General features: G+C 48.0%; 1 protein-coding gene across 1 annotated transcript; it reads right to left on the bottom strand.

The window, feature by feature from the left end:
• Window positions 1-4854: 4854 nt before the first annotated feature.
• On the bottom strand, window positions 4855-24219 carry LOC142574844 (sulfotransferase ssu-1-like). The gene is made up of 2 exons (XM_075683847.1): window positions 23622-24219; window positions 4855-4901 (listed from the first exon to the last, which is right to left on the bottom strand). The coding sequence occupies exons 1-2, from the start codon at window positions 24217-24219 to the stop codon at window positions 4855-4857; spliced, it is 645 nt and encodes a 214-aa protein (XP_075539962.1).
• Between the last annotated feature and the right edge of the window lie 380 nt (window positions 24220-24599).

Here is a 24599-nt window from a genome sequence, read left to right as displayed (position 1 = left end):
GTATATACGGCATTTGCAATTTCTAAACAAAGTGAAATATTAAAAGTTTCGTGGAGTCCTCATGACAAAAAACAATAAAGAATGCTCATTGGCGTTATGTGGTAGGTTTGTAATGCCGTCAGCAACTGAATGCTGAATCAACTGATAAGCTTGTAAATGGTAACTGACGAAAAATTGATTGCATTTGATCCCCATGAAAATGACAATAATGAAATAAGAGTAGCTCGTTACCAGGTGCACGTATAATTGCGTTCCACTCGTTCAATAAACCAAGAACAATGCCACAGCACCCTACGTCGTGATACAGTAATCCATACTCATGTATGGATTCATACATACATACATACATACATACATACATACATACATACATACATACATACATACATACATACATACATACATACATACATACATACATACATACATACATACATACATACATACATCGTGAGATGAGTTCTGCCGTCATTCTATGTTTGGCGACCTCCATAAAAAGATCACCCAAACATAATATTGCTACATCACGTTCGTCCTGTCCAAATCCTCCGTTGACGCTCCTCACCACCATGGGCCTAATTGAAGTAGACGTAGATGGTGTTCCGTTGACGGCATTAATTGATACTGGAGCCCAAGTATCCATAATGAGGGCTAATCTATGTCGGCGCCTCAAAAAAGTTCTTACGCCTGCCATCACTCGAGCCGTACGCGTCGCCAATGGCGCCACTGTTGCGGTCAGTGGTATGTGCACTGCTCCCGTAGGAACTGCTGGCCGCCAAGTTCCAGTCCTGCTCACCGTGCTGACAAGTTGCCCTCACGAGGCCGGAAGAAGAAGCAAACGGGAGCGGACGTGTGTTGCATTGGCTCCGTGGATTCTCGGAGTTTTCAGTGTCAAACCCATCGGGCCACCAAAACTTTTGGCGTAATCGACTCAGGAAGTAACCTGGACCACGAGGACACCACTCTCAACCCGGTAGGCCCAGTTTTTGGACTTTTATCGGAGATTGAAGTTTCCACGTGCTCGGCGAGTTGGGTCTAACGTCAGGCCTAGCCGGACCCGGGCTACAACGGGCAACTAGGATGCGGGCGCAGCAGCGTAGCGGCTAGAATGGACCCCCGGCAGGCGACCCTAACAACTTATAGTCACCCGGCAAACGGACGAGCCGAAAATCCGTCAGAAACACAAGCGATGGAGGAATCCTATCCCGCCGCATGTTCGGGACAGAGCGGGCTAGGGAGCGGAGTATCAGAAGATTTAGCGATGCAGCAAGATATGCCGAGTTCGACAGACGCGGAACATCAGCAGGAAGAAGACAAAAACTGGCAAATTTACTATTCCCGACGCCAGAAGAAAAGGCTTAAGCGCGCTACGCAGAGCGCCGCCATATTGAAACCGGGCGACCCCCACGCCGCCGAGAACAATAGCAAGATGGCGCCGGCGACAACAGATGGCGTGACGTCAAGGACACAAGAACAAAAGAGCGGCGCGGCGAGGCAGTCGAGGCAGAGACTCCGGCCGCTCCCGACGAACGACGCGAAGATCATTATTCGGCCCAAGGGCGGGACCTGAAGACGTACCAAGCGGCACTCGCTATCGTGGAAGCGTGTGGCCGAAAATTCGGAGAAGACAAGTTCCTGGTGAGACTCCGGCCAGGTTCCAACACCATCATCGCAAGCGCCTCGGACGAGGAAGCAGCCGGGATGATCAGGAAGATCAACTGCCTCAACTTTGACGGGCAAAATTACGACGTGAACGCCTACGTGGCGCTACCGGAAGACATCAAAAGAGCCGTTATTCACGGGTTACCCCCGGGAGTCGCGGCGGACCTACTCGAATCCAAGTTGCGCCTACGCACCCAAGGAGTGAAGATCTTGAGCGCCAGAATGCTGGGCAAGTCGGAGACAGCACTCGTCACTTTCGACAGCCCTTTCATCCCAAAATACGTTATTTTTGGGGCATGCGAGTACAAGACCCACCCCTACAGACCAACGAGACAAGTATGCTTCGTATGCGGAGAGCAAGGACACCGCTCGGACGTGTGCCCAACGCCGGGAACGAGAATCTGCCGCCAGTGCGGAGCAACTAGCCCCCCACAGGGGCACCAATGCCAACCGAAGTGCCTGGTATGCGGGGCAGCCCACCTAACCGGAACCAGGGGCTGCCAGCGGCGCCTCAAGGACACCAAGGAGCTCCGAGGCCGCCAACAACCGCATCAGCACCAGCAACAACGCCGAGGCCGGAGCCGCAGCCGCAGGCGCCGACCCAGATGGCTGAGCTCGGAGGGCGATCGAGGCAGCCGAAGCCGCTCGAGGAGCCGAGCCAGGAGCCAGTCGAGGAGCCAGACGGGAGACTTAAGAACGGCCAGCTGCAGTGCAAGTTTTGCCGTCCAGTTGCGTCAGTGGCCGCAACTTTCCTGGAGCGCATCCGCCAACCTCTAGCCACGGCGTGACTAAGTTGACTTTGTGTCGGGAACAATACGCGCGTCCTCCACTCTACGTCGCTTCAGCTAGAATGCGTTTGACGAAGCAGGCTTTGTGCTGAAACCGCCACCGTTACGCTCTAGCCTCGCCGTCGTTGTGACTGAATGAGTTCGGCGGGCCAACTATTGTTACCGAACTTCCCAACGCGGACCTGATCTGCTATGAGTGGGGGAGTTGCCGCGGGAACGTCGTCGGACACCCCTTCCCATGCGCCGACCAAGACGCAAGACAAAGGCTACCCAGGCGCACTGCGCGGGTCTGCTCCGAGTTCTACGAAGCCCCTCTGACGTCGGCTCCGGACCGTGCACCTGTGTGTGTGTGTGTGCGTGTATGTGTGTAAACCGTCCCGCGGAGAGGCGGCGTGTTTACGATGACTGAACGAACGTTTCCGCCACCTTGGAATCGGGGGAGGGCCGAGTGTTTATAAATGGCTGTTGTGCGGATGCTCGATTCACTTTCTTATGCAGTCATGTTCGACTGATACACTCTCTCTCAAGCAGTCATGTTAGACTGATAGAAATACTGTAAATAAACCCATATTCCTCGTTCTCGATGAGAAGCAGTCCTTCCCTTCATCAAGGTCCTCAGCGTGGATAAGTTGGACGACGGCATGGGCCAGCTACCTTCTAAATCATGCCCGATTCCAATCTTGACAACGAATCACGAGCGATGGGATTGAACCCCCAACCATAACAAGACAGGGACAGGGCCAGGGACAGCTCCTTCCAGGTACTGCAGCCTCCGCCCACGAGGGGGCAGCAGCAACACAAGGGACAACAACAACAGAATAAGAAGACCGAAGACAACGCTAAGGTGAGCTGGGGACCACCCAAAACACAACCTCCGCACTCGAGGAAACATAGCAATAATGGCGAGGAACTTCAAAACCTTAGAAAGGAAAACGAAGCATATGACAAACGCATAGAACAGCTAAAAAGTCGGTTGGAGGAGCTAATTAAAGCCTTGCAGGATCAAAGGACCGGTAGTCCCCCTAGACCGCGGACTTCACCACAACGACCACAGCAACCAGAATCTTTCGAAGACGAAATGAGAAAATTTATGATGTTTATGCAAGAGAAAACAAATGCAATAGCACACAAAATAGCAATAATGGATCAGGAAATCCGAAAGCAACGCAAACAACAAATCCCACAGCAAGCTAAAGACAAATTCAACCTCAGAAGACAGGGCCTCGAAAACTACAACGCCTCTAACACCGAGGACTAATCATGGCTAGACACGCAACAATAGAAATTTGGCAATGGAATTGCAGGGGCTATCGCAAAAAAACAAGGGCAACTCATACAATACATAAACACACAACTCGCACCACGAGATATCATAGCACTACAGGAGAAAGGGAAAACCACACCAACGCTAAAAGGCTACACGTACCATGAAAAAGAACGTACAGCAATACTAATCAGTAAATCCCTCACCACCACAGCACACGACAGCATAGCCGACACAGACATAGACCACGGTATTGTCGAAATCCATCCCAAAAAAAAGAAAAAAAGACAGCAGTGTCCTTGACATAAATCTCTATAATCCTCCGAGCCAAAAAGAGGCGGACTCCCTCAAACATTTGCAAGAGCGAGCAAATTAGCCAAACAAACCCACTAGTGATTGTAGAAGATTTCAACGCCAGAGATCTGACCTGGGGTTACAAAAACCTAGCCAAGAAAGGCATACAAGTTAAGGAAGCCGCAAATATATACGGCTGCACCCTCACAACAGACGACAGTACGCCAACCAGACTAGCTAACAGCATAAGCTCCGACACATGCCTCGACCTGACGTACGCCCGGGGAACAGACAAGGCGGTACGGGAAAAGCTGCTGGAGAATCTGGGCAGCGATCACTACATCCTAAAAACGCAATTGGCAACCGGAAGAATAAAACGCGAAATTGGCACCACCAATGTGACAGATTGGAATGCCTTCAGGAAGGAATGCAAAACTATAGAGGGAAACATCGAGTCCCTAGAAGGCTGGGGAAACAAGCTCAGGGAGATGCTCGACAAGTACACCAAAGAAATAGAAAGAACAGAGGAAACACCTGAGGTGGACTCGCAACTACTCAAGCTATGGGAGGCAAGACACGCGGGCTCACTAAAAGATGGAAAAACAAAGGCTGAAAAGGAAGCTCAAAAACAAAATCGCAGAGATAACCAAGGAGGCGGAGGAGTATGCGGCTCAGATGACTAGGCAAAACTGGCAACAGTTTAGCGAGTCTTAAAACGGAACCCTTAGCACGGCAAAAACATGGCACATAATCAAGGCGCTCCTGGACCCAACAAAAACAAAATCTGAAAACAATAAGGACATACACCGCCTGGTACACCAATTCGAGGGACCGCACTCTGAACTGCTAGAGCAGGTCACAATCAAATGTTTCGGACATGACAACCCGGTGGCCTACACGCAACAAGACAAAGGGAAAGAAAACGAGCTGCAGGACAAGCCAATCACAAAAGAAGAGGTGTACGCGGCCATAAGAAGCGTAAAAAAGAACACAGCAGCCGGGCGTGGACAAAATCAGAAATTCACTTATTCGAAACCTAGGGGAAGAACTGGTAGAACAACTCACCACCTTCCTCAACCAACACTGGGCTGCAGAAACGGTACCAGGGGAATCGAAACACGCCGAGATTGTGATGATCCCCAAATCAGGCAAAAAGCTACAGGTAACAAACTTAAGACCAATCTCCCTCACATCGTGCTTACGCAAACTATATGAGAGGATAGTAACAAAAAGACTACAACATTACATGGAGGAAAACGAGCTATACCCCCATAGCACGTTCGGTTTCCGAACCAAGCTATCGACACAGGATGTCCTTCTCCAAATTAAACATGAGGTTCTCAGCAACATCCCATAGAACAGAGAACACGTTTTAATAGCACTAGACATAAAAGGAGCTTTTGACAATGTCAACCACGCGGCAATACAGGAAGGCCTTAACAGCGTAGACTGCGGGAAGAAAGTACACGGATACGTCAAAGCCTTCCTCTCCAATGGAAAGCAACGATATCTTTGGGAGAGATTCGATCGCAAAAATTCCCCACACCAAAAAAGGGGACACCCCAAGGTTCACCCCAGATTTCCCTGATACTCTTTAACATCGTAATGATTGGCCTAGGGCATAAACTAAGCAAAATCGAAGGCATACAACGCGCCATGTATGCAGATGACATCACCATCTGGGCCACTAAAGGCTCGCTGTGCCAAAAAGAAAGCTATCTGCAAGAAGCAGCCACTTGCGTGGAAGAATACGTCGGGGAAAGAGGCCTTAAGTGCTCAACGGAGAAATCCGAGCTCTTGAGAATTATAAGGAGCAAGAAAAGCAAAGAAAGCCTTAACATGCGGCTAAAGGGGCAGCGGTTACGGGAAAGCCAACAAATCAGGATCCTTGGAATGTGGGTGCAACCCAACCAACGCTGCACTAACACGCTGAACACACTCAAGCAGTCAACAACCCAAATAGCTCGCATGATCACGCGGGCGTTACAAAAGAGATATGGGACGAAAGCAGGAGACACACTTAAGCTGGTTGGGAACCTGATGGTCAGCAGGGTCGCATACTCACTCCCGTATTTCAACTGCACAAAACAGGAAATACAAGAAGCAGACACCATTTTAATCAAAGCATACAAAACAGCACTTCACCTGCCGAACAATACATAGACAGAGAAACTAATGGCACTTCGTTTAAGCAACACCTTCGAAGAACTAAAAGAAGCCCAAAGTATCCCACAGCTCATGAGACTCCAGCAGACCAAAACGGGAAGGGAACTGCTAATAAGGCTAGGCTTCGCGGAATCAATGAAAGAAACCCAAAAAACGGAGGGGATTCCTGATGAATATCGGAAAACATACACTGTTAGCCCCCTACCCAAAAACATGGACCCAAACCTCCACACCGCGCGAAGGGACGCAAGGGCGGAATACGTCGAAAAGTACCTGGCCACGAAAAACACAACAGCATACACAGATGTTGCAGTATACGCCAAGCAAAGAGGAACAAACATAGTAAAGACAGCTGCGATAGTAATAAGCCCGGACTACAAAGAGATCAGCAGCGCATCAATGAAGGACTGCTCGGTAACGGAAGCTGAGGAAATAGCCGTAGCTCTAGCGGCAGTGGAGGGCTACCGATCCGAAAGGTCCTTAACAATACTCACCGACTCGCAAGCTACGCGTCGGAATTACATGAACGGCAGAAGGGGATGCAGAGCGCTTCACATCTTCCGCTCCTGCAGGGCTAACAACAAAGTCAGGCATACAATTTTCTGGGTACCGGGACACGCTGGAATAGAAGGGAACCTAAGGGCGGACAAGGCAGCTGGAGAGCACGCAAACCGAGCGGCCAGAAGCACCGACGCTGAGGAACTCATACCAGTCAACCCAAGCTACTCTGATATTCTGAATTACTATAAGGGGGTCCGAATCAAATACCCTCCACCCCACAACAGCCTAAATCAGCATGAAGCAACCTCTTGGAGGAGGCTGCAAACAGGAACATGCCAAATCTAAACACACTAAGCAAGATGTTTCCCACACAGTATAAAGACATTATCCCCTAGTGCGGCGCCAAGCCCACCTTATGTCACATTACATGGGGTGCGTTCACAATCAACCCTTCCTTCAAATAAAAGACCCGATTGCGGAGCAGTGGGAGAGGGTGCCCTCCAGCAGCGATCCGAAAGTCGAGCATGGACTAGTAAGGCACGCTCACCGAGTAGCCACCCTCAGTGGTGCCCTGGAATAGGGGCGTCGACCCTGCGCAGATGGGGAAGAAGACCGTGAAGACGGCCGACCACACCTGCCACCGCTAACTTCTTACCAATTAGAGCAAATAAAGTTTTTCCTCCTCCTGCCCTCATCACCTAATCTGCGGGCTCGACTTTCTGACGTCGCATTCTGCCCTCATCGACTGTTCCACCGGTACGCTGTGCCTCGAGCTTCTTCTTTCCGACGTTCGCCCCGAACAACCGAACACCTTCTGTACTACAGCATTTGTTCGCTTACCTCCAAAAGCCCTAACCGTCGTCGAATTTGCCTCAACGGCAACCATGCCTGATGGCGACTGTGTCGTCGCTCCTATTCGTGATGTCCTCCTGGCGCGCGGCATCTCTGTGCCACATCCTGTCGTAACCCTTGCCGCTAATCGGATGTCTCCGCGTTATCAATTTTGGCTTGAAGAAGCAAGTGTTACCTGAAGACATAGCGGTGACCACACTCCGGTCAGTGACAGACGACTATGTCACTTCTTTTGCAGCCGACGCGTCTCCAGATCCTCCTGATTACCCGCAGGATGCCTTGAACTTCGACGGCCCATTACGTCCCATTGTCGCTCCGGACTTTGCACCTGACCAAGCAGCCGCCCTATATCGCCTTTTGGTTTCCTACCGCGACATATTTGACACTGACAAACGACCACTTGGTAAGACGTCTCTTGTTACGCATCGGATAAACACTTGATGCTGTTCCCATTCACCGCCGACCGTATCGTGTCTACACGGCAGAGCGGCAAATTTTCAGCAGGAAGTGAACAAGATGCTCGCCAGAGGCATTGTTGAGCCATCGTCGAGTCCTTGGGCGTCGCCGGTCGTGCTTGTCAAAAAGAAAGATGACACGTGTAGTTTCTGCGTTTATTACCGTCACCTAAACCGATATACTAAAGAGGACGTTTGCCCTTTAGCACGAATCGACGACGTTCTCGTCTTCACTGTGCCAAATACTTTTTGTCCATCGACCTGGTTATTGGCAGATTTCCGTCGATGAGCAAGACCAAGAAAAGACCGCCTTCATCACTCCAGATGGCCCCTACCAATTCAGGGTTATGCCGTTCGGTTTATGCAATGCCCCCGCCATGCTCGAGCGGATGATGGACTCCCTGCTTCAATCTTTCAAATGGTCAACTTGCCTTTGTTACCTCGATGACGTCCTTGTTTTCTCCTACATTTGAGACGGACCTTGAGCGCGTCGCAGCTATCCTTGACGTCTTCCGCAAGGCTAGGCTCCAATTAAACTCATCGAAGTGCCACTCCCGGCGCCGACAGATTACAGTGCTAGGCCATCTCGTCGATGCTTCCGGAGTGCAACCCAACTGGGAGAAGGTTCCAGCAGTAACGGCTTTTCCTGTCCCTCAGTCTGCCAAAGACGTCCGCAGTTTTCTGGGGCTCTTTTTTATTTCCGACGGTTCGTGAAAGATTTCGCAGCACTCACTCGACCACTCACTGAACTTCTGAAGAAAGACATGCCTTTTACGTGGGGTTCCCCTCAGGCTGCCGCATTTTCACGCCTTATCACGATTCTCGCCAATCCACCGGTATTCGCCCACTTTGACCCGTCCGCACCTACAGAGGTCCGAACTGATGCCAGTGGTTATGTGATCGGCGCCGTCTTATAGCAAAGCCAACGCGGACAAGACCGTGTTATAGCCTACGCTAGCCGGCTCCTGACAACTGCAGAGCGCAACTATTCGATTACCGAGCGCGAATGTCTTGCTCTCGTCTGCCGCCCATATTTATATGGCAAGCCCTTCTCAATTATCATAGACCATCATGCGCTCTGCTGGCTTTTGCCGCTCAAGGATCCTACTGGCCGGCTCGGCCGTTGGTCCCTCCGACTACAAGAATATCCCTACACAGTGATTTACAAGTCGGGACGCCTGCGATTTTACCCTCCTCAGCAGGCAAAACGCATATTATTGGAATTGAATCTAGGCCCTCTTGCACAATCTGTAGACAGCAAGGAAGGGTTGGCCCTTCGGATGTTTTTCTCGGCGAAAACCCACAAGCCAGAAACGCCCTTCCGTGTCATTATTTCGGAAAAAGGCACGTGGCAATATTCTCTTTCCCGTTGGCTTCAGTGTTACCTTAAGAAGCTATATGTTAATGATCCGTTTCTGGTTAAAGGATCCTCCGAGGTCATACACTACCTTTCTCAAAATTCTGACGTCCCATTTAAGGCTATGTCCGTAGGTATAAAAGATTTGTTTTATTCTATTCCGCATCAGGCGCTCCTGGTTGTTGTCGAAAAAGCCATTAGTAGTTTTGGTGACGCTGCCTTCCAGAATGAATGTGGTGTGTCTGTTTCAGACTTTATAAAATTGCTTCAGCTGTACCTTTCCTCTACTTTCGCCGAACGGAATGGAAATGTTTTCCTTCAATAAAGCGGGATACGTATAGGGTCATGTATCGCTCCCTTGTTGAGCGATTTATTTTTGGCGTACATAAACAGGAACGTTATGTCACGAATGGGCGGCACAAAAATCGAAAAAGCATTTCGTTATGTCGATGATTTTTTGGTTCTGTTTAATTGTGAGGAGAGCTGTGTGGCGACCTTTGTTCGTCAAACGTTAGATCTGCTTCAAAAATGATTATCTCCGCTCACTCACACATGAGCTTCAGGTGAATGGGTCACTCAGGTTTTTAGATTTGAAGTTATCTTTTACCCGGCAACATGTATGCTGGATGTACGAGCCGCGAGCCAACAAGCCTCTGTTGCCCTATGCATCTGCCCATTCAAAACTCGTCAAGAGAGGTATCGTTCAGGCCTGTTTGCAATAATGCACTAACCAAATCCTGTTATCATTTGACAGAACCTAGTTTTCATTCGCAGATAGCTCGGTTGAGGGCGGCAGGGTACTGTTGGAATCTCAGTGCTGACACCCGTTATTGCAATCGCACCGCTGGCACGAGTTGTTGCAAATGGGTCGCAAGCCCCAAGGGTAGCGTTAGCCTGGCGGCCTGGGGCACAACTGGAAGCATCCGAAGGTTCGGGCAAAGCATGAGTCGACTGCTAACAGAACAACTTGTTTATTCTAGCATCGCAAAAGAGCGGCCGGTCAGGTCGACCGAATTGGAGAGACGGGAGAGCACGTTGCTCAACAGAAGAAATCGGAGCCTCTCTTGAGGTCCGGGGGCAGCTGCTTTTATACTCTCGGAGTTGAGGGCAAGAAGGAACGCCTCGATAGAGGCGCACGTGACGGCGCCGCTCGGGCACGTTGAGACGAGTAGGTGACGCATCCGCCGGGCCGGCGCCGTTCAGACCTCCTCGCTTCACAGTTGGGGGAGCTCCTCTCCCCGGCTGCCGCGCTTTGACAAGCGTGGGCACCAACGTGCACACACACACACACGCGCGCACACGAAGACACGTGGCATTAAAACATGCCTGGACGCGCTTGGCGGGGAGGCGTAGCGGCGGCGCCGAACGGGCCAAAATGTCCGCCGCTTTGAACGAAGCCCCGGCGTCCGCTGCATCCGCGCCGGCTATACCGCGCGTCGTAGGCGAAACGGAACAGTACCCAAGCAACCTTCTTGTCTCAGTCTCGGAGAACTTCCGTAGTAAGTTTAGCACTGATCCTTACAGCTTTGAGCCTCAGGTACATGATCAAAGAAACAAAACAACTGTTATCCCGTACGTTCATGGAATCTCCCAAAAACTTAAAAATATAGGACAATCAGCAGGTGTCGACGTTGTATTCTCTGCTCCAAAAAATTTGCCCAGCTTTGTGTCAGAACCAATCCTGTTGCTAAGGAACGTAGGATTTGCAGTGCACTGTGCGCAATGAACACCTAGAAACCCTTCGCGCCTTTTGCGCACTTTATTGCTTTGTTCTTGTAACCTGACGTTAAGACATCTACCTGTCTGCCCTACATAAGACCGACCGCATTTCAAACGTGTCTTATACACAACCCTTTCGAACAAACAGTATACTTTTTCCCATAATTGCTGTATCCCGCTTTTCGAAGGAACCACTATTTTAGCGAGGCATTCTAATAAATGTACCAGACTTATCATCAAAGCAGCAGCGATTGCCGATCGTGACTCAGTTAGCAAGCTATCAATTGCATTAACTGACAAAGAACTGGTTTTTCTGAGGTCGCACATGCGCTCTCGTTGTTCTTACGTCATGCATTTTGAATGCATACCCATGTCCTTTGTATATTGTATAAGATCATGGCTGGCGCCGCCACTAAGTGATATTTATCTAGCTAATCATGATTGCAATATTCAAGGCCACCTAGACGCATCTCCCGTAGTCAAAGTGTGCAGGTTTGTGGACGACTACCAGGTATTTACTGATTGCACTGATCACACTTTTGAGCCTGTTGCTTTGGGAGTCTTGGAGATCTTTAAGAAAGAGCTGCAGCCTCTAGAACTAACAAATGAGGTCCCCATTGATGATTCTTTGCGCTTTCTAGATCTCAGGCTGTGCCTTGCAAACAAACAGGTGTGCTAGTGCTTCGAACCGAGAAGAAGTCACTCTTGCCCTTCAACTCTGTACATTCAAAGCTCGTTAAACGAGGTGTTGTGAAGTTTTGCCTCCTAAACAGCCTCAATAAATCTTGCTCACATGAAATGCAAGATAGTCTTGCTGCACAGGTTGATCACCTTTCTTGGGTTGGCTACTCTTTGGCCTTAATTTCAGCCATAGCGGAACAGCTTCTGAAGAACACAAAACGTGATGAGCCCGTTCAGTGAAGGAACCAGCCGGTTGAAAGACACAGGTTTGCAGTGCTACCGTATGTGCATGATGTCTCCCATAGGCTAAAAAAGATTGGGCAACCTGCAGGAATCAGTCCTTTTCTCAGTCCCGGAAAAGTGGCACGGCTCTGTAGGCGTGTAAACGCGCCTAAATCGACGTCAGAGTTGTTGCTCTGTCAGGCATAGAAAATGTTTTGCGATATGTGCAACAAATGTGGTTTACAAAATTCCCGTTTTGAGGCAGTAAATACGTTGGACGGGCAGGCAGGTGCCTAAATGATCGTTTAAGAGAGCACTACAACAACGTCCATAACACTGTTCAAGGCCACTTGGGCATTCATTGCCGGGACTGCGGCTGCATGCCCCTCTTTAAAGATACGGAAGTTTTAGCAATACACAGCTCACCCGATATATTATTGAAGCTGATTTCACCAGGAAACTGGGTAGTGTGTGCGTTAGTGCCCCCTCTATCACGCTGACCCTTAGTGAAATTTTGTATCTCAACAGATAGAAATTGTGATTTTTTTTTTCAAGTGACCATGTTCTTTTTACAATGACTTGCTGTTAGAACACCCCTTGTGACTGCCTTTCATTTTCTGCGTCATGACCCCTCTTGTGTATATACACACGATGTGGCAACGCAATAAAATATTGTTGGAAGTCAGCGCAGTGTATGTCGTCTCTCGCAGTCCTTGTAATTCACACTGTACATCATTTTTTATACTGAACAGTGAATATTAATTGATTCAAAATTAGAAAAAATGTAGTACACATCTGAGGTACAAGAATGCAAGTGATTCAGCAAATGGCGTTTAGCTTTCCAAAAGAAAATGTTCACGGTTAACCACGAGGTGCAGGGACTCCATTCTCTGGGCATCTTGACCAATAAATGCAGCGCATGGCATTGCTGGAATCTTGCATCCTGCATTAGCAAAATCATGAGGGCTCAGTCTGTGCAATTACTTATGTACACTGCAGAAAATTTGATAAGGCAACAAGCTCCTGAAAGTAGCAAACTTAATGTGACTGGGCACAATGCACAGCTCAGGCATCTGGGCAAGAGAGGTGAAAGGTAGGAGAAAATTCTATTTCGCAAATTGAGGAATGACATGTTACCGTGAACACTAAACCACTATGTCATTGTGAATACAACAAGGCACATATAGCAGCAAAAGCAAATAAATTTCCAGTAGCCTTTTCAGCATAGAAAATAACAGAATAATATTTTAATAAAGACACTGCCAATGACATCTCTCAACAACAGACATTTGTCCAAGAGTGTGTATGTGACCTTAATATAAAACTGACATTATGGAATATGCAATATATCTGCATTACACTTTATAAGTACTGCAGCTGAGAACCTTACGGGATATGGCACATTAAGACTGAGATGCACAAGGCATTAAAAATGACTGTTTTTACGCATTATTACACTAGGAGACGAACAGTACTGTTTTACAGAGAGTGCACACAAAATGAAAATGAGGGAACCCCCACTGGCATTCTCATTTGCCCTGCAATACATGCATCCAGCCCAACAATCTCCAACTCTCCGATGCACTTTATTAGACCCTTTCTGTATCCTAAGATTAGTTGTGTATTGCTAATTATTCACTAATTTAGTAAGAACTGGCATTTCGGCATACTTTCCTCGAAAATTTAGCATGTGTTGTCAACTATCTTCCTTAGAGCACACCCCCTTCTTTCAATGGGTGCTTGGCAATACGCTGGCAAGTAGTATTCCCTTATTTAAACTTATGATCCTTCCTCATGCTCCCACTTTCTACTTCATGCTCTAAACTGTGATGCCCCTCCTACGCAGTTTATGTTAATCTGCGACTATTTACATGGTCCTTCTTTCTGTAGCCTCTCAACTAGAGCCAGAAATTTCTTGTCTCCTAAAACAATCATCTTTACCACCCAAAACATATTGCACTGTTACCCCTCACTGGGGGGATTGTATACAAGTGTTCACATATTCAATGAACCTCAGAGCCACAACCATTTCTCACCCTGTGTTTCCGCTACCCGCATGAGTCACAATGATTGTAAATTGGCTACCCGCCCTCTTTCGCTGAAAAGTACATTTTGCCACGTGGAAAATGGCCACAAGCATTGCATTTGATTGAATGACTGCTCCTGTGCATGTTTTTTTTTCTCGTCTTGTAATGGCTAGGTTCAACATGGTCAAGCTGTCTGAAAACTGTCTAGCCTCAACCAATACATCGTGTAGTTTCAAAATTTATGAAATATTCATTTTTCAAGACTTGTCCCAAATTAAGCATGAGACAAATTTTCGTGATGCAAATGAGGAAAGGTTGTGCTTAGAGACAATGATAGGCCTGCTATTTCCTGCAAAACCGTGTGAAATGAAATATGCTTGCAATTTTCATGAGCAGCTAGCTCAGTACAAGAAATAGCCACATTGCCTGCGGAAACGTTTCTTTAACGCCCATGAGGGGTCCTGGTTTCCTGTAATTTCTTCAAATCCCTTGCAGTCTAGATTGCAATTCGGCGCATTTTGATTTTGATATTGTATTCAAAATAAAAACAGCTCAACTTTTAAGGTTTTGATAATTATATGGGAATAAATTAAAGGTAGAAGAGTAATGCAATGAGCAAATAACAAGCTCATTGCAGAGAGTAAGCAAATATTCCTTTCCTGCAAATAAATTGGTAGCAGGAAGGTCATACGAAATTAGCAGTGAATGCACAATAAAGAATATGATGCTGCAATGCCCCATTATGTGAATATTGCACAAAGAAAATCCTCATTATGAAAAGCCATCAAGAAAATGCAAGTGTATACTTTGGATCAGCAGTCATACCTGCAGTATGCACTGTACCATCGCCAATATTTACAACTACACACAAATGAACATGATATCAAGCTTAGGCGGCCAAGCCTCGGAGGTTTAAATTATAACTTGACTTATTATGTTACACTACACACCTATATCTACTTACAATGTTGTCTTCCAAACTGCTTTCAAGAAGACATCAACCATCTGTCTGAAGGCGAAGGCAAGTGGCGTGCTCTTTATGGAGGGAACAAAGGCTGGGCATTGTAAAACTGCTGCTATCGTCTGCATGACCTGCGAGAAACGACGCTCTAAGTTCAAGATAAGCAAATGCTATTAGAACAAAAGATAAGATCACTGGCAATGAGCCTCGTTTTGGTTTGCATGAGAAAAGCCAAAAATATGGACTTTGTGCTGTTTACTGAAAAAAAAAGCAAACGTCCATCCAGATGTTGCAGTCATGCATTAAGATTGTCACACAGCTGCATGTTTTTATGCTCATATGCTGCTGTCGCTACTGTGCCAGCATGTTCGCATAGCTTATTATTTCAAGTTATATTGATTATTCTGTTGCCAATTTTTGGCAAACAGCACCAGCAAAGAAGTAGCTCATTTGCACACATACTCCCTTGCGAGGAGCGAATTCACAGACACGCACGCATACACGCGGGCGCACGCGCACGCGCACGCACACACACACACACACACACACACACACACACACACACACACACACACACACACACACACACACACACACACACACACACACACACACACACACACACACGTGCGCGCGCACACACACACACACACACACACAAACACACACACAAACACACGCGCGCGCGCACACGCACGCGCGCACACGCACGCACGCACGCACGCACAAAAGGCTCTACCACATGAGCAGCTTCCCACGCTTGACACACACACACTTTTTTTATCCTTTGACACTCCTACTGCTAAGGAATTAAAAAAGCCTTTGTGTGACTAACCCCAAACTCCTCAACCTACACTTCCAGCTCAAACACTTTTTCGAGAGCCAGGACAAGTCTTCTAGCGTCCACAGTGCTCCAATGTTGTTACGAATTTCAATAGGGCTATAGGCGACGGCTCTCGAAGGGCATACAAACTACCCAGAGATACCTAAAGCTTGTATATGAAACCTCTAAAGCGCAACACTTAAAACTTTCAGAATTAATTAAAGCTTCTGAAGACAATTGCTATATGCGTAGAACGTCTCCAATAACGTACCATTCACAATTTCAGCGGTTGTCTGCATCAACGGAATTGTGGGCTAATGGGAAATCCACGACTTTAAGATCAGAATTAGTGTAATGGCGAAACACACTATCAGATTTCTCAATCATTTATTTCTGCTCTGGATGTAACGTTCCTTTCCAAATAACAACCAAAGATATCGATTCATCAGGTCAGAGGAGGGAAGAAAGGAGAACGCGTATACCTGACGCCTTCCCACTGGTCCTCCCGAGAAATGGCGCCTCATACAGCAGTTGTCCAGGGTGGCTTGAAACCAAATGCGGCTTTCAGGCGGGAACACTCGCTTCACCAAATTTGAAGAGTTTTATTGCGAGTAAAGCTCTACCGACCTTACGCAATACATACGCACGCACACAAAACGCACTCGCACGCACACGCAAATATATGCACTCTCAAAAAGCGCAGGCTTGTAGAAAAGCGCGCAGGCGCACATTGATAAACACGAACAAGCACACATGCGTGCAGGCAGACACGCTAACACGTGCACGCACACACACGACCCACACAGAAACATGCGCACACACGCACGCATACACAAACACGCTCACAAAACACGTAGTACGCACTGGACACACGCAAACACGCTGGCACATACAAATCGGCATGTACGCGCGCGCGCACGCGCACACACACACACACACACACACACACACACACACACACACACACACACACACACACACAGCGAGCCGAAAAATGCTGAAGGCGCCCGGCAAGCAGCAACAGCAGCACGAGACCGCGTAAGGGAGAACCAATACCGCGCCGGTTCTTTCGAAAGGTTGCAAAGCCAGTCGTCCTTTTTCTACGCGACGCAACAATAGCCGACCACATTTCACTTAAGTGCGAACGACCGTTTTTACAACAAACTGCACTGAACGTACATGAGAATCACATCTACGAACGTTCAAACGCTGAGAAACAAAGCGGAACTATGCAGGTGCACCACGCCCGTTGTAGGTTTGACGAACAGTCACAAGGGGCGCGATCGAGGTAGTTAACTTGCTCTACTACGAGCGCAGCTGCTCTTGCCCTCACAATCGGGAATTATGCTACGAGATCACAGTAAGATACTTCTAGAACGAACAAAAGCACGTAACCCGCAAAAGAAATACCAAATAAATGGGTACTTGCCTGAAAATTTCCATTATGGCAGTACTACCGACACCGGGCACGGTGTCGTCTCAGCCTCCATGGATCCATCTTCCAGTGCGTACGAACGCTTTGCTTTGAAGCGGGGCAGTTGTTGTTGTTGTTGTCCTGAGTGGCCGTGGCACATACCCACAGTGGGGGATTGGCACGAGCAATACACAAAGCACGGACCACATCTTTTTCTACACCACACACAAAACTAATCACACGTTCAAAATTATTTCGCACAGCGCGAGACGTGAACACAGGCGAAATAGAGACAATGCATTTCATGTAGCAACCATTAGCAACTAGCAAGGGGCGCTATTCTGGACATTCCGCCATTTTCTTCGATGCATGACGTAGGCACGACGCAAACAAAATGGCGCTGCTGGCCCCGTTTTGCTTACGTAACGTGACGCTAACTTGACGTTTCGCCTAAGAAATTGAAATGAAGGCACTGAATATAGCGTTATCGGTAAAGCAAAACAGTTTTCCTCCACAGTAAAAATAAAGCAGCTATCTCAAAGCGTATGATTATTCCGTCGAAAACGCTTCCCGCTTCCGTCGTTTGCTGCGTACAAGCCATCGTCTGCTTCAATAGCTAGGATGCGTGTCCCCGGAAAATGGAATGAGTCATCGCATGCTGGCGCTAACGCGCTTGTTTTCTTGCTTGAGACAACATACGCGACCTACGAGTGGTGATGCGCGCACGTTATAGGCCACGTTATCCCTATCTCGTGAAACACAAGTGACTCAGCCCGACTCGGCTGGCTGAGAAACGGCCGAATATCACCGATAGCGTTGCGCGCGCCAGAGATATCCACTAGAGCGACGCAAGCGCCGGCGCTGCCATCGCTTGTTCATTTCGCTGGTTACTCGCACCGAGGGAGGAAACTTCAAGGCGCCGCCTTGCGTACATTTCTTTTTATAAATTAGAAAGAGGCCGTTGTCATAACTTTTGATTGTGCGAAAAGGCATCAATCTTGATTACAATACAAATGCAGCAGTGATAAGTGGACAACATTGCCGAAAGTTTGCTATGTTCAACCAATATTATTTCGTATAAACGCGTTCTTTTAAAAAACGATGGCCCCAAACACGAATGCCAACACCACCGGAGAGCGATGCAAATACTATGAGCACGCGTTACGAACAAAAGATTTTCGTGGTGCCAAACGACGGGGAAAATGTGGCGATACGCATTCTTCTCGGCTGCCATTGCATATGGCTGCCCATTAGCATAATTCGCGCGGCTCGTCGCAGCAAAAATTATGGCGGAAAATTTCAGCAATGGAGGCCCAGCGCAACGTCACGCATCGTCAAAATGACGTTTACGAAACAGCCCTTCCTGTGACGCCCCTCATGATATATTCCTTCAGCCAATCAGCAAGCTGGCATGGCGCATATCTTGGATCGCCACCACATATTCGCGCAATCGCAGATGCATTGCACTGGCTTCTGCACGCTACCGCTCACACTCTTCTTGAAGCGCTAACATCACAATATATCTGCCAAGGACCAAAAAATGTATTATTCCATAAAATTTGCAGCTCCACGTCACGTTTCGTCATCTTGATGAAAACGAAAAATGACATTTCGCAAGACTTCCGTTTCCCGGCACAAATTTTAAGGCACGTGAGCTCTCCACAGCCAATCAGAGAGTAAACATGGCGGATAATGGCGGCCGTGCAGCCGCCATGCGTGTCGAGAATAGCACCCAAGAGCAGCGAATGCAGTAATGGCGCAGCTTCCGCCTTCCCGTCCTGCCGCGCGCCTATAGTTGTCCGTGACGCTACAGCGCCGCGCGTCACCACTTCCGGTCGCTTTTCATTGGGCATGGGACGGCCGCGTAGATTGCGCTGCGCCGAAGTCAGTCGAATTATTTAAAAAAAAACGCCTGCTGCTACCCATTTATTCTGAGAGGTTTTCTCGCTCGCATGGCTGCCTGTTTGCTGCTGTTTCGTTGTGGTCGCTAACTAGGACGGTGAGCTGGTAGTTGCTACTACGTTTCGTGCCGAGCATCTTCTTTTCTTGGGTGGGGGGGGTGCAGTCTGGTACCGCATCACTATGGGTACAGCACACAAATCGTGACCGTGAGGGAGACGACCGCGCTCTTCAGCTGGTATAATTAGACCACTGGCTGCTTCCGAACCAAGCAACCATGCGAGGACACAGCGTAGTTTCAGCGAGATTGTGGCTCGATAAAGGCGCTTACATCTTGGTCGTGCGACGGCGAAGTGTAAGCATTCATGAGGTGACTGAAGACTGCGTTTGTAAGAGCGTATGCTGTGGATAAGCAATTACAGCTTTGACGACACCAGCCCCTAATACATAGGCTGAGCCTTACAAACTGTGTCCGAGGATGCGCTTAGAAAGCAGATCAGTAGCTTAGTAAAACTCTGAATAACTTAGGAAAGGTACGTGGAGATTCGGGTTTGAGAACTTCCAGCGGGATCTCGCCGCTATAGATGTCTTCGTTATGTCTTCACCAAGCAAATTGTACGTTGATGCCATTGTACAGCAGAGGCTCGTCTAACAGCACGTCCCTGTTTGTTCAGCAATGTATCCAGACAGCTTCTTTAATTTCGCCACGTTTTGTTGGGCTTTTAAGGGCACCGAAATATTCGGGCGGAATTGTGCAAGTCGCTCGCGTGTTTTCATTCTGCTACTGCAGTTTGTACTAGAAGTGTTTAATTGCATTATAATATTACTGTGAGCACAAAATATAATGATAATGTATGTGTAAGTGAGAGTGCGTACTTTTTCTCGATGATACATTCTGGAGTGACCGTCATGCCAGTAACATCGGAATCCTAGAAAAAGATAATGCGAAAACTTAATGACTTCACGGATGTACACTTGCAATTATCACGTGACCGTGATACGTTAGTTCATACATAGTCACGTGTCCTTCACAACTCTACCTTCACCTGACGTAATCCACCTTGCTATATTTTGTACGAACCTTAATCCAATTTATTCCACCCTAATTCACATTATGTCACATTATTTACCTATAATTGCTCATAATTAACGTTGTTCTATTTACTACCTTTTGTATCAATACTGACGTAATACAAGACGCTGATAACGTCGCATTTTATTGATTTATTATACATACTTTCAAGGCCTAGTAGGCACAACAGAAAGAAGTGGTGAAAGTAAACAATATTTGTAGTGCAGGGCAAGAATAGAAAATCAAACTGTAAGACACTTTGAACAGCGATCTTGAATTAGTGGTGTCACAAATTGAGACTGTGGAGGCGGGAAGGCGGTTCCATTCAGTGGCTGTTCTTGGCAAAAAGGAAGAATGGCATATCAATTTTGTGTTGATAGTCGATGCGAGACGAGATATAACTTGGTGTGCTGAAAATATTTTCTTTAAGAGAAGGGTTAAAGTAGCATATTCTATCAAAAAGACAGAGACGAAAGTACCTACGACGTAACCAAAGGTGAGGTTGACCTAGTGTTCGTTTCATAAACGTGACGCTAGAATGACGTGAATAATTTGAGAGAATAAAACGGGCGGCGCGGTTCTGAATGCTTTCTGAATGCTTTCAAGGGAAATGACAAGACTGGCATGAGCAGGATCCCGTATGAATTGTTGTTGCGGAGAACGCCAGCTTTCCTACCTGAAAGGCCATAAAATGCTTTCGCATTAAAAATGCAATACATACTCACATTGCTATATGCGCAGACTAGTACACGTTCATCAGATTTATTCATCAATGCGTTCAACACCCTTCAGTCGTCGATTTAACACCCTTCTGCGAGCGATGTCGCACCTTATATGTGGTATACACCCTTGGTATAGGGTGTTTTGGCCGAAAAGGGTGCTGAACGAGTGTGGGCATGGGTGTAAATGCAGAAAACACCCCCTTGTAACACCCATAAGGGTGTTAAATGTTTATTGTGTACCGGCACCACGACAACTGCAGCTAGCATGCGGTGCACGGACGCCACAGACGCCGAGCAGGTTGCCATCACTCTGGCGATCTCCGAGGCCGAGTGCCGCACCGTGCTCAGCGACTCGAGGAACGCCGTGCGCAACTTTGCCAAGGGGCGAATATGCGCGCCGGCGGCCGCCATCATCGGCCAGCTCCAACTTCAAGACAGCGGCAGCACCGTCCGTGTCAAGTGGTTCCCGGCGCACGCGGGCGAGTGTGCATCCTCACCGAACCACGAGACGGCCCATTCGGCGGCGCGAGCGCTTACCCTCCGCGCCCCCTAGGCTGACCGTTCCGTGTGGTGGTTCGAAACCAAGGACCGAGTGACCAGTTATGGCGAAGTTACTAAGTGTTGCCGCTTAGCTCGACGGACAATGTCCTCTCCACACCCTGCACTCAGTCGGGAGGAGGCCGTCATCCTAACTTTTTTGGGCATGTAGCGCAGCTCAGTGAACTCCGTTCTCCGTTCCCTTTCATTACCCCTTCCACCTTCCTTTTTGCTCTTTCTGAGCTGCGCTACAAGCCTACAAAAGTCATGACATAATCGCCCAAACTGCCACGCTTTTGACTGTCATCCTAAGGCAGATACAGACCGGGTCGCTCCTCGCCCTGGCAGTACTACACGTGCTTCACCCAGAACTCTATCCAAGTGGTGCGTGATCCCTGCGATCCCTCTTGGACTTCATTAGGTCAGCAAAGCTTTTTTCATTCGTTTAATCATCCTTATTCACCCCCATCCCATACCCCTGTATGCCCTGAGGCATTTACCCTCGCATAAAAAAAGCGGTGCGTGCGATGTTTGTGCAGTGGGTCCGGCGGAGCAATGGCACATCATGTGGGACTGTGCCAGGTTCCCGACCCAAGCTACCTCCAGGGCATATCCGCGCGAACTTCAAAGTGCAGTGCAGTCTATAGACAACGACACTCAACTATGAGCCGTCCAGAAGGCCCGGGTTGAGCTCGAAAAGCACAAGCCTCATGACCCACCACAAACGGGCCGAACTGGGGTAGTGCAGAGTAGGGCATAACCCCGGGTCGACGCTTGTCCAGCGTCACGACGCGTTAAACCGTCGGTTGTCGGCATTTAAAAAAAGTTATTCTTATCCTGTCCTATCTCGAAACCCATATATGTCATCCTTAAGGTTTGCCCTAAGTGGCTATGCCTTGCAAATTCACCAGCCACAATTTAAGTTACAGCAGTTACACCAGCTACAGTTAATTAGGAAATTTTCGTCAATTAATTGTTTATGTGTTTCCATTTCTCGTGCAAGTAATGTCCGACTCTAGGAATAACCTAGCTCAAGGACTAGAACTAAGCTATCTGCTGCAGTGAATGTTTAAAATTCGGCAAAATTTAAACATGATATCGCCCCATGCATTCCCCGCCGCTCTAGTCCCGCGTTGACCATAACACGACGGCTGCCACCACAGATGACGTGATACACGCCACCTTTAATTTTATTTCAGCAAGCATACGCCATTCGCGTTCGAAATATTGAGCCTTGCGTCATTAGCAATAAAACATAACGTCTTCCTTCATGATCCCATTACATGTCTAATTGAGGACGCTCGCAACCAAATGCCGTGTTCGTCAAAACGAATGTTATTCCTGTGTCTGACTGCATATTGCCGTTTTAGTATTTATTTCATAAAATGAAGTTATTTTAAGCATGCTCTTCTCGAATTGCCACTGAACATTCATCGACTTCGTAGCCGGTCTGATGCTCAGACAAAGAACAGGTGAAGTCATCATTGCGTCAGGCCAAGTCAGATGGCACCTATGTAATCGGAATGACACTCCACTCAGACGACAAGTCAGCGAGTTTATTACTAAAATTACGATAGAGAAACGTAACACCGCGATCGTTCATGCACAACGGAAATAGCAGGCAGTGCTTGGAGTTTTCTTTTGGCATGGTTTTGTTGAGAAAGGGAACTGCAGCGGCAGATGAAAACTGCGGCACCGCGAACTAAAGTCGTCGCTCCTATTTTACAAGAACACCCTTCAAAGAAATGCGTTGATGCACTCTGGCCTGCATTCCCCGATGTTTGAATCCGTGTTTGAAATAGATTATGCGAATTTGGTATTAAGGTAACGAAAAGTCATGATGCTCGGAAGACCCGCAGGATAACTTGAGCGCTTCCTTTCGAATGTCTTCCCACATCTTCATAAAACATGCCTTGTCTCCTTCTTCCTGTATTTTCTTCTCCAAACGGGCAAGCAGGTAAGGCGTGAAGTATTCCTTCCAGCTTCCTACTTTGGCTTCTTTTACCACAGCGTACTTTGTTTTGTCTCCACAGTAGCCTTCTTTGCTCGTAATATTAATCTTAGCAAATAGATCGTTCCATTCCGGTGTCTCACTTTCTTTGTGATTAAACACGATGACATTCCTCATGTGTTCTGGTTTGGACCATTCAAGGATATTCAGTAGCGTTTGCGAGTTTTCAAGCAGGGCTCTCTCGCATCTCTCACCCAAAAAGCTAGCCAGTCTCATAACTGTGCCTCTAGTGTCCTTCTTGAGCTCTTCGTAAGTGACGAAGAAGAAGTTTGGGTCGTCTTTGATGGCGTACGCTGACGCCACGTGGTCAAAGTAGCTCCCAAAGCCCAAGTCTCCCTCGATGAAAGATTCAAAGAACTCTTCGAATGTGCCGTCCTCGAAATGGAAGTAGCTGAGGTCTGTGGTCATGCGAAACTGTGAGACGCAGACGTCCCATGGGTTTCGCGCGATGTAGATGTACTTGGCCTCCTCGTTCATAGTCTCTCGGCTGAGTGGACGGTGCGTCAGAAACAGTCTCACAGGTAGAGGCGACTCCCAGCCATCAGTCTCCACATACTCGATTGCCCGGTGGTTGCGGGTGAACTCGCCGTAGGAGCTGATGGGTTTTCCTCCGTTAACGATTAACTGCGTTATGTACTGAACCCAATGGGTCCCACTTTTGGGGTAGGTGCTCTGCACGACGTCACCCTTCGCAGCGCGGAAGGAGAGGCTTTTACGAAATACTGCTGGAACGGCCAGAGGGCACCTCGGTACACCGTCGATGACTTGACGGTAGGGCCTGCGACCTGGCATGATTGTGATAACCCAGGCCCAGGGTATCTATCCTGGAAAAGAAACAGTTTCTTTTATTATCGGTACAAAAAAGTGCAACTTCATGGTGCGAGAGTGGGCAGGTTCAATTCAGTGAAGCTAGTACTTGATGGGACGGCATGCGCCTGAAGCTCTGAATATCTAAAGAAGCTTGAGCCGTTTAGACAGGAAGGAAGGTAAACTTAACACGTATACATACTAAAAAAGAATGATGACGTATCTTTGTGTCACACGAAAACTTCCGCAAATTACATTCGCCGCGGTAGTGCTTAGTGGCTATGGCTTTGCGCTGCTGATGCCGAGCGCAGCGGCCGCATTTCAATCAGGGCGAAATGAAAGAACGCTCGTGCACTTGGATTTAC

The sequence above is a fragment of the Dermacentor variabilis genome, chromosome 3 (assembly GCF_050947875.1).
Source record: "Dermacentor variabilis isolate Ectoservices chromosome 3, ASM5094787v1, whole genome shotgun sequence".
Taxonomy (NCBI): Eukaryota; Metazoa; Arthropoda; class Arachnida; order Ixodida; family Ixodidae; genus Dermacentor; species Dermacentor variabilis.
Note: the sequence above shows the minus strand (reverse complement) of the source record. Positions and strands in the feature narration are given on the sequence as shown.

Bases quoted from the DNA above. Each gene is read 5' to 3' on its own strand.
- LOC142574844 (XM_075683847.1), bottom strand. From the start codon at position 24,219: ATGCCAGGTCGCAGGCCCTACCGTCAAGTCATCGACGGTGTACCGAGG. The intron at 4,902-23,621 runs GTGAGAGATGCG...TGTTGCGTGTAG, and splicing joins GAGACTGGCTAGCTTTTTGG to GCCACCGGGTTGTCATGTCC.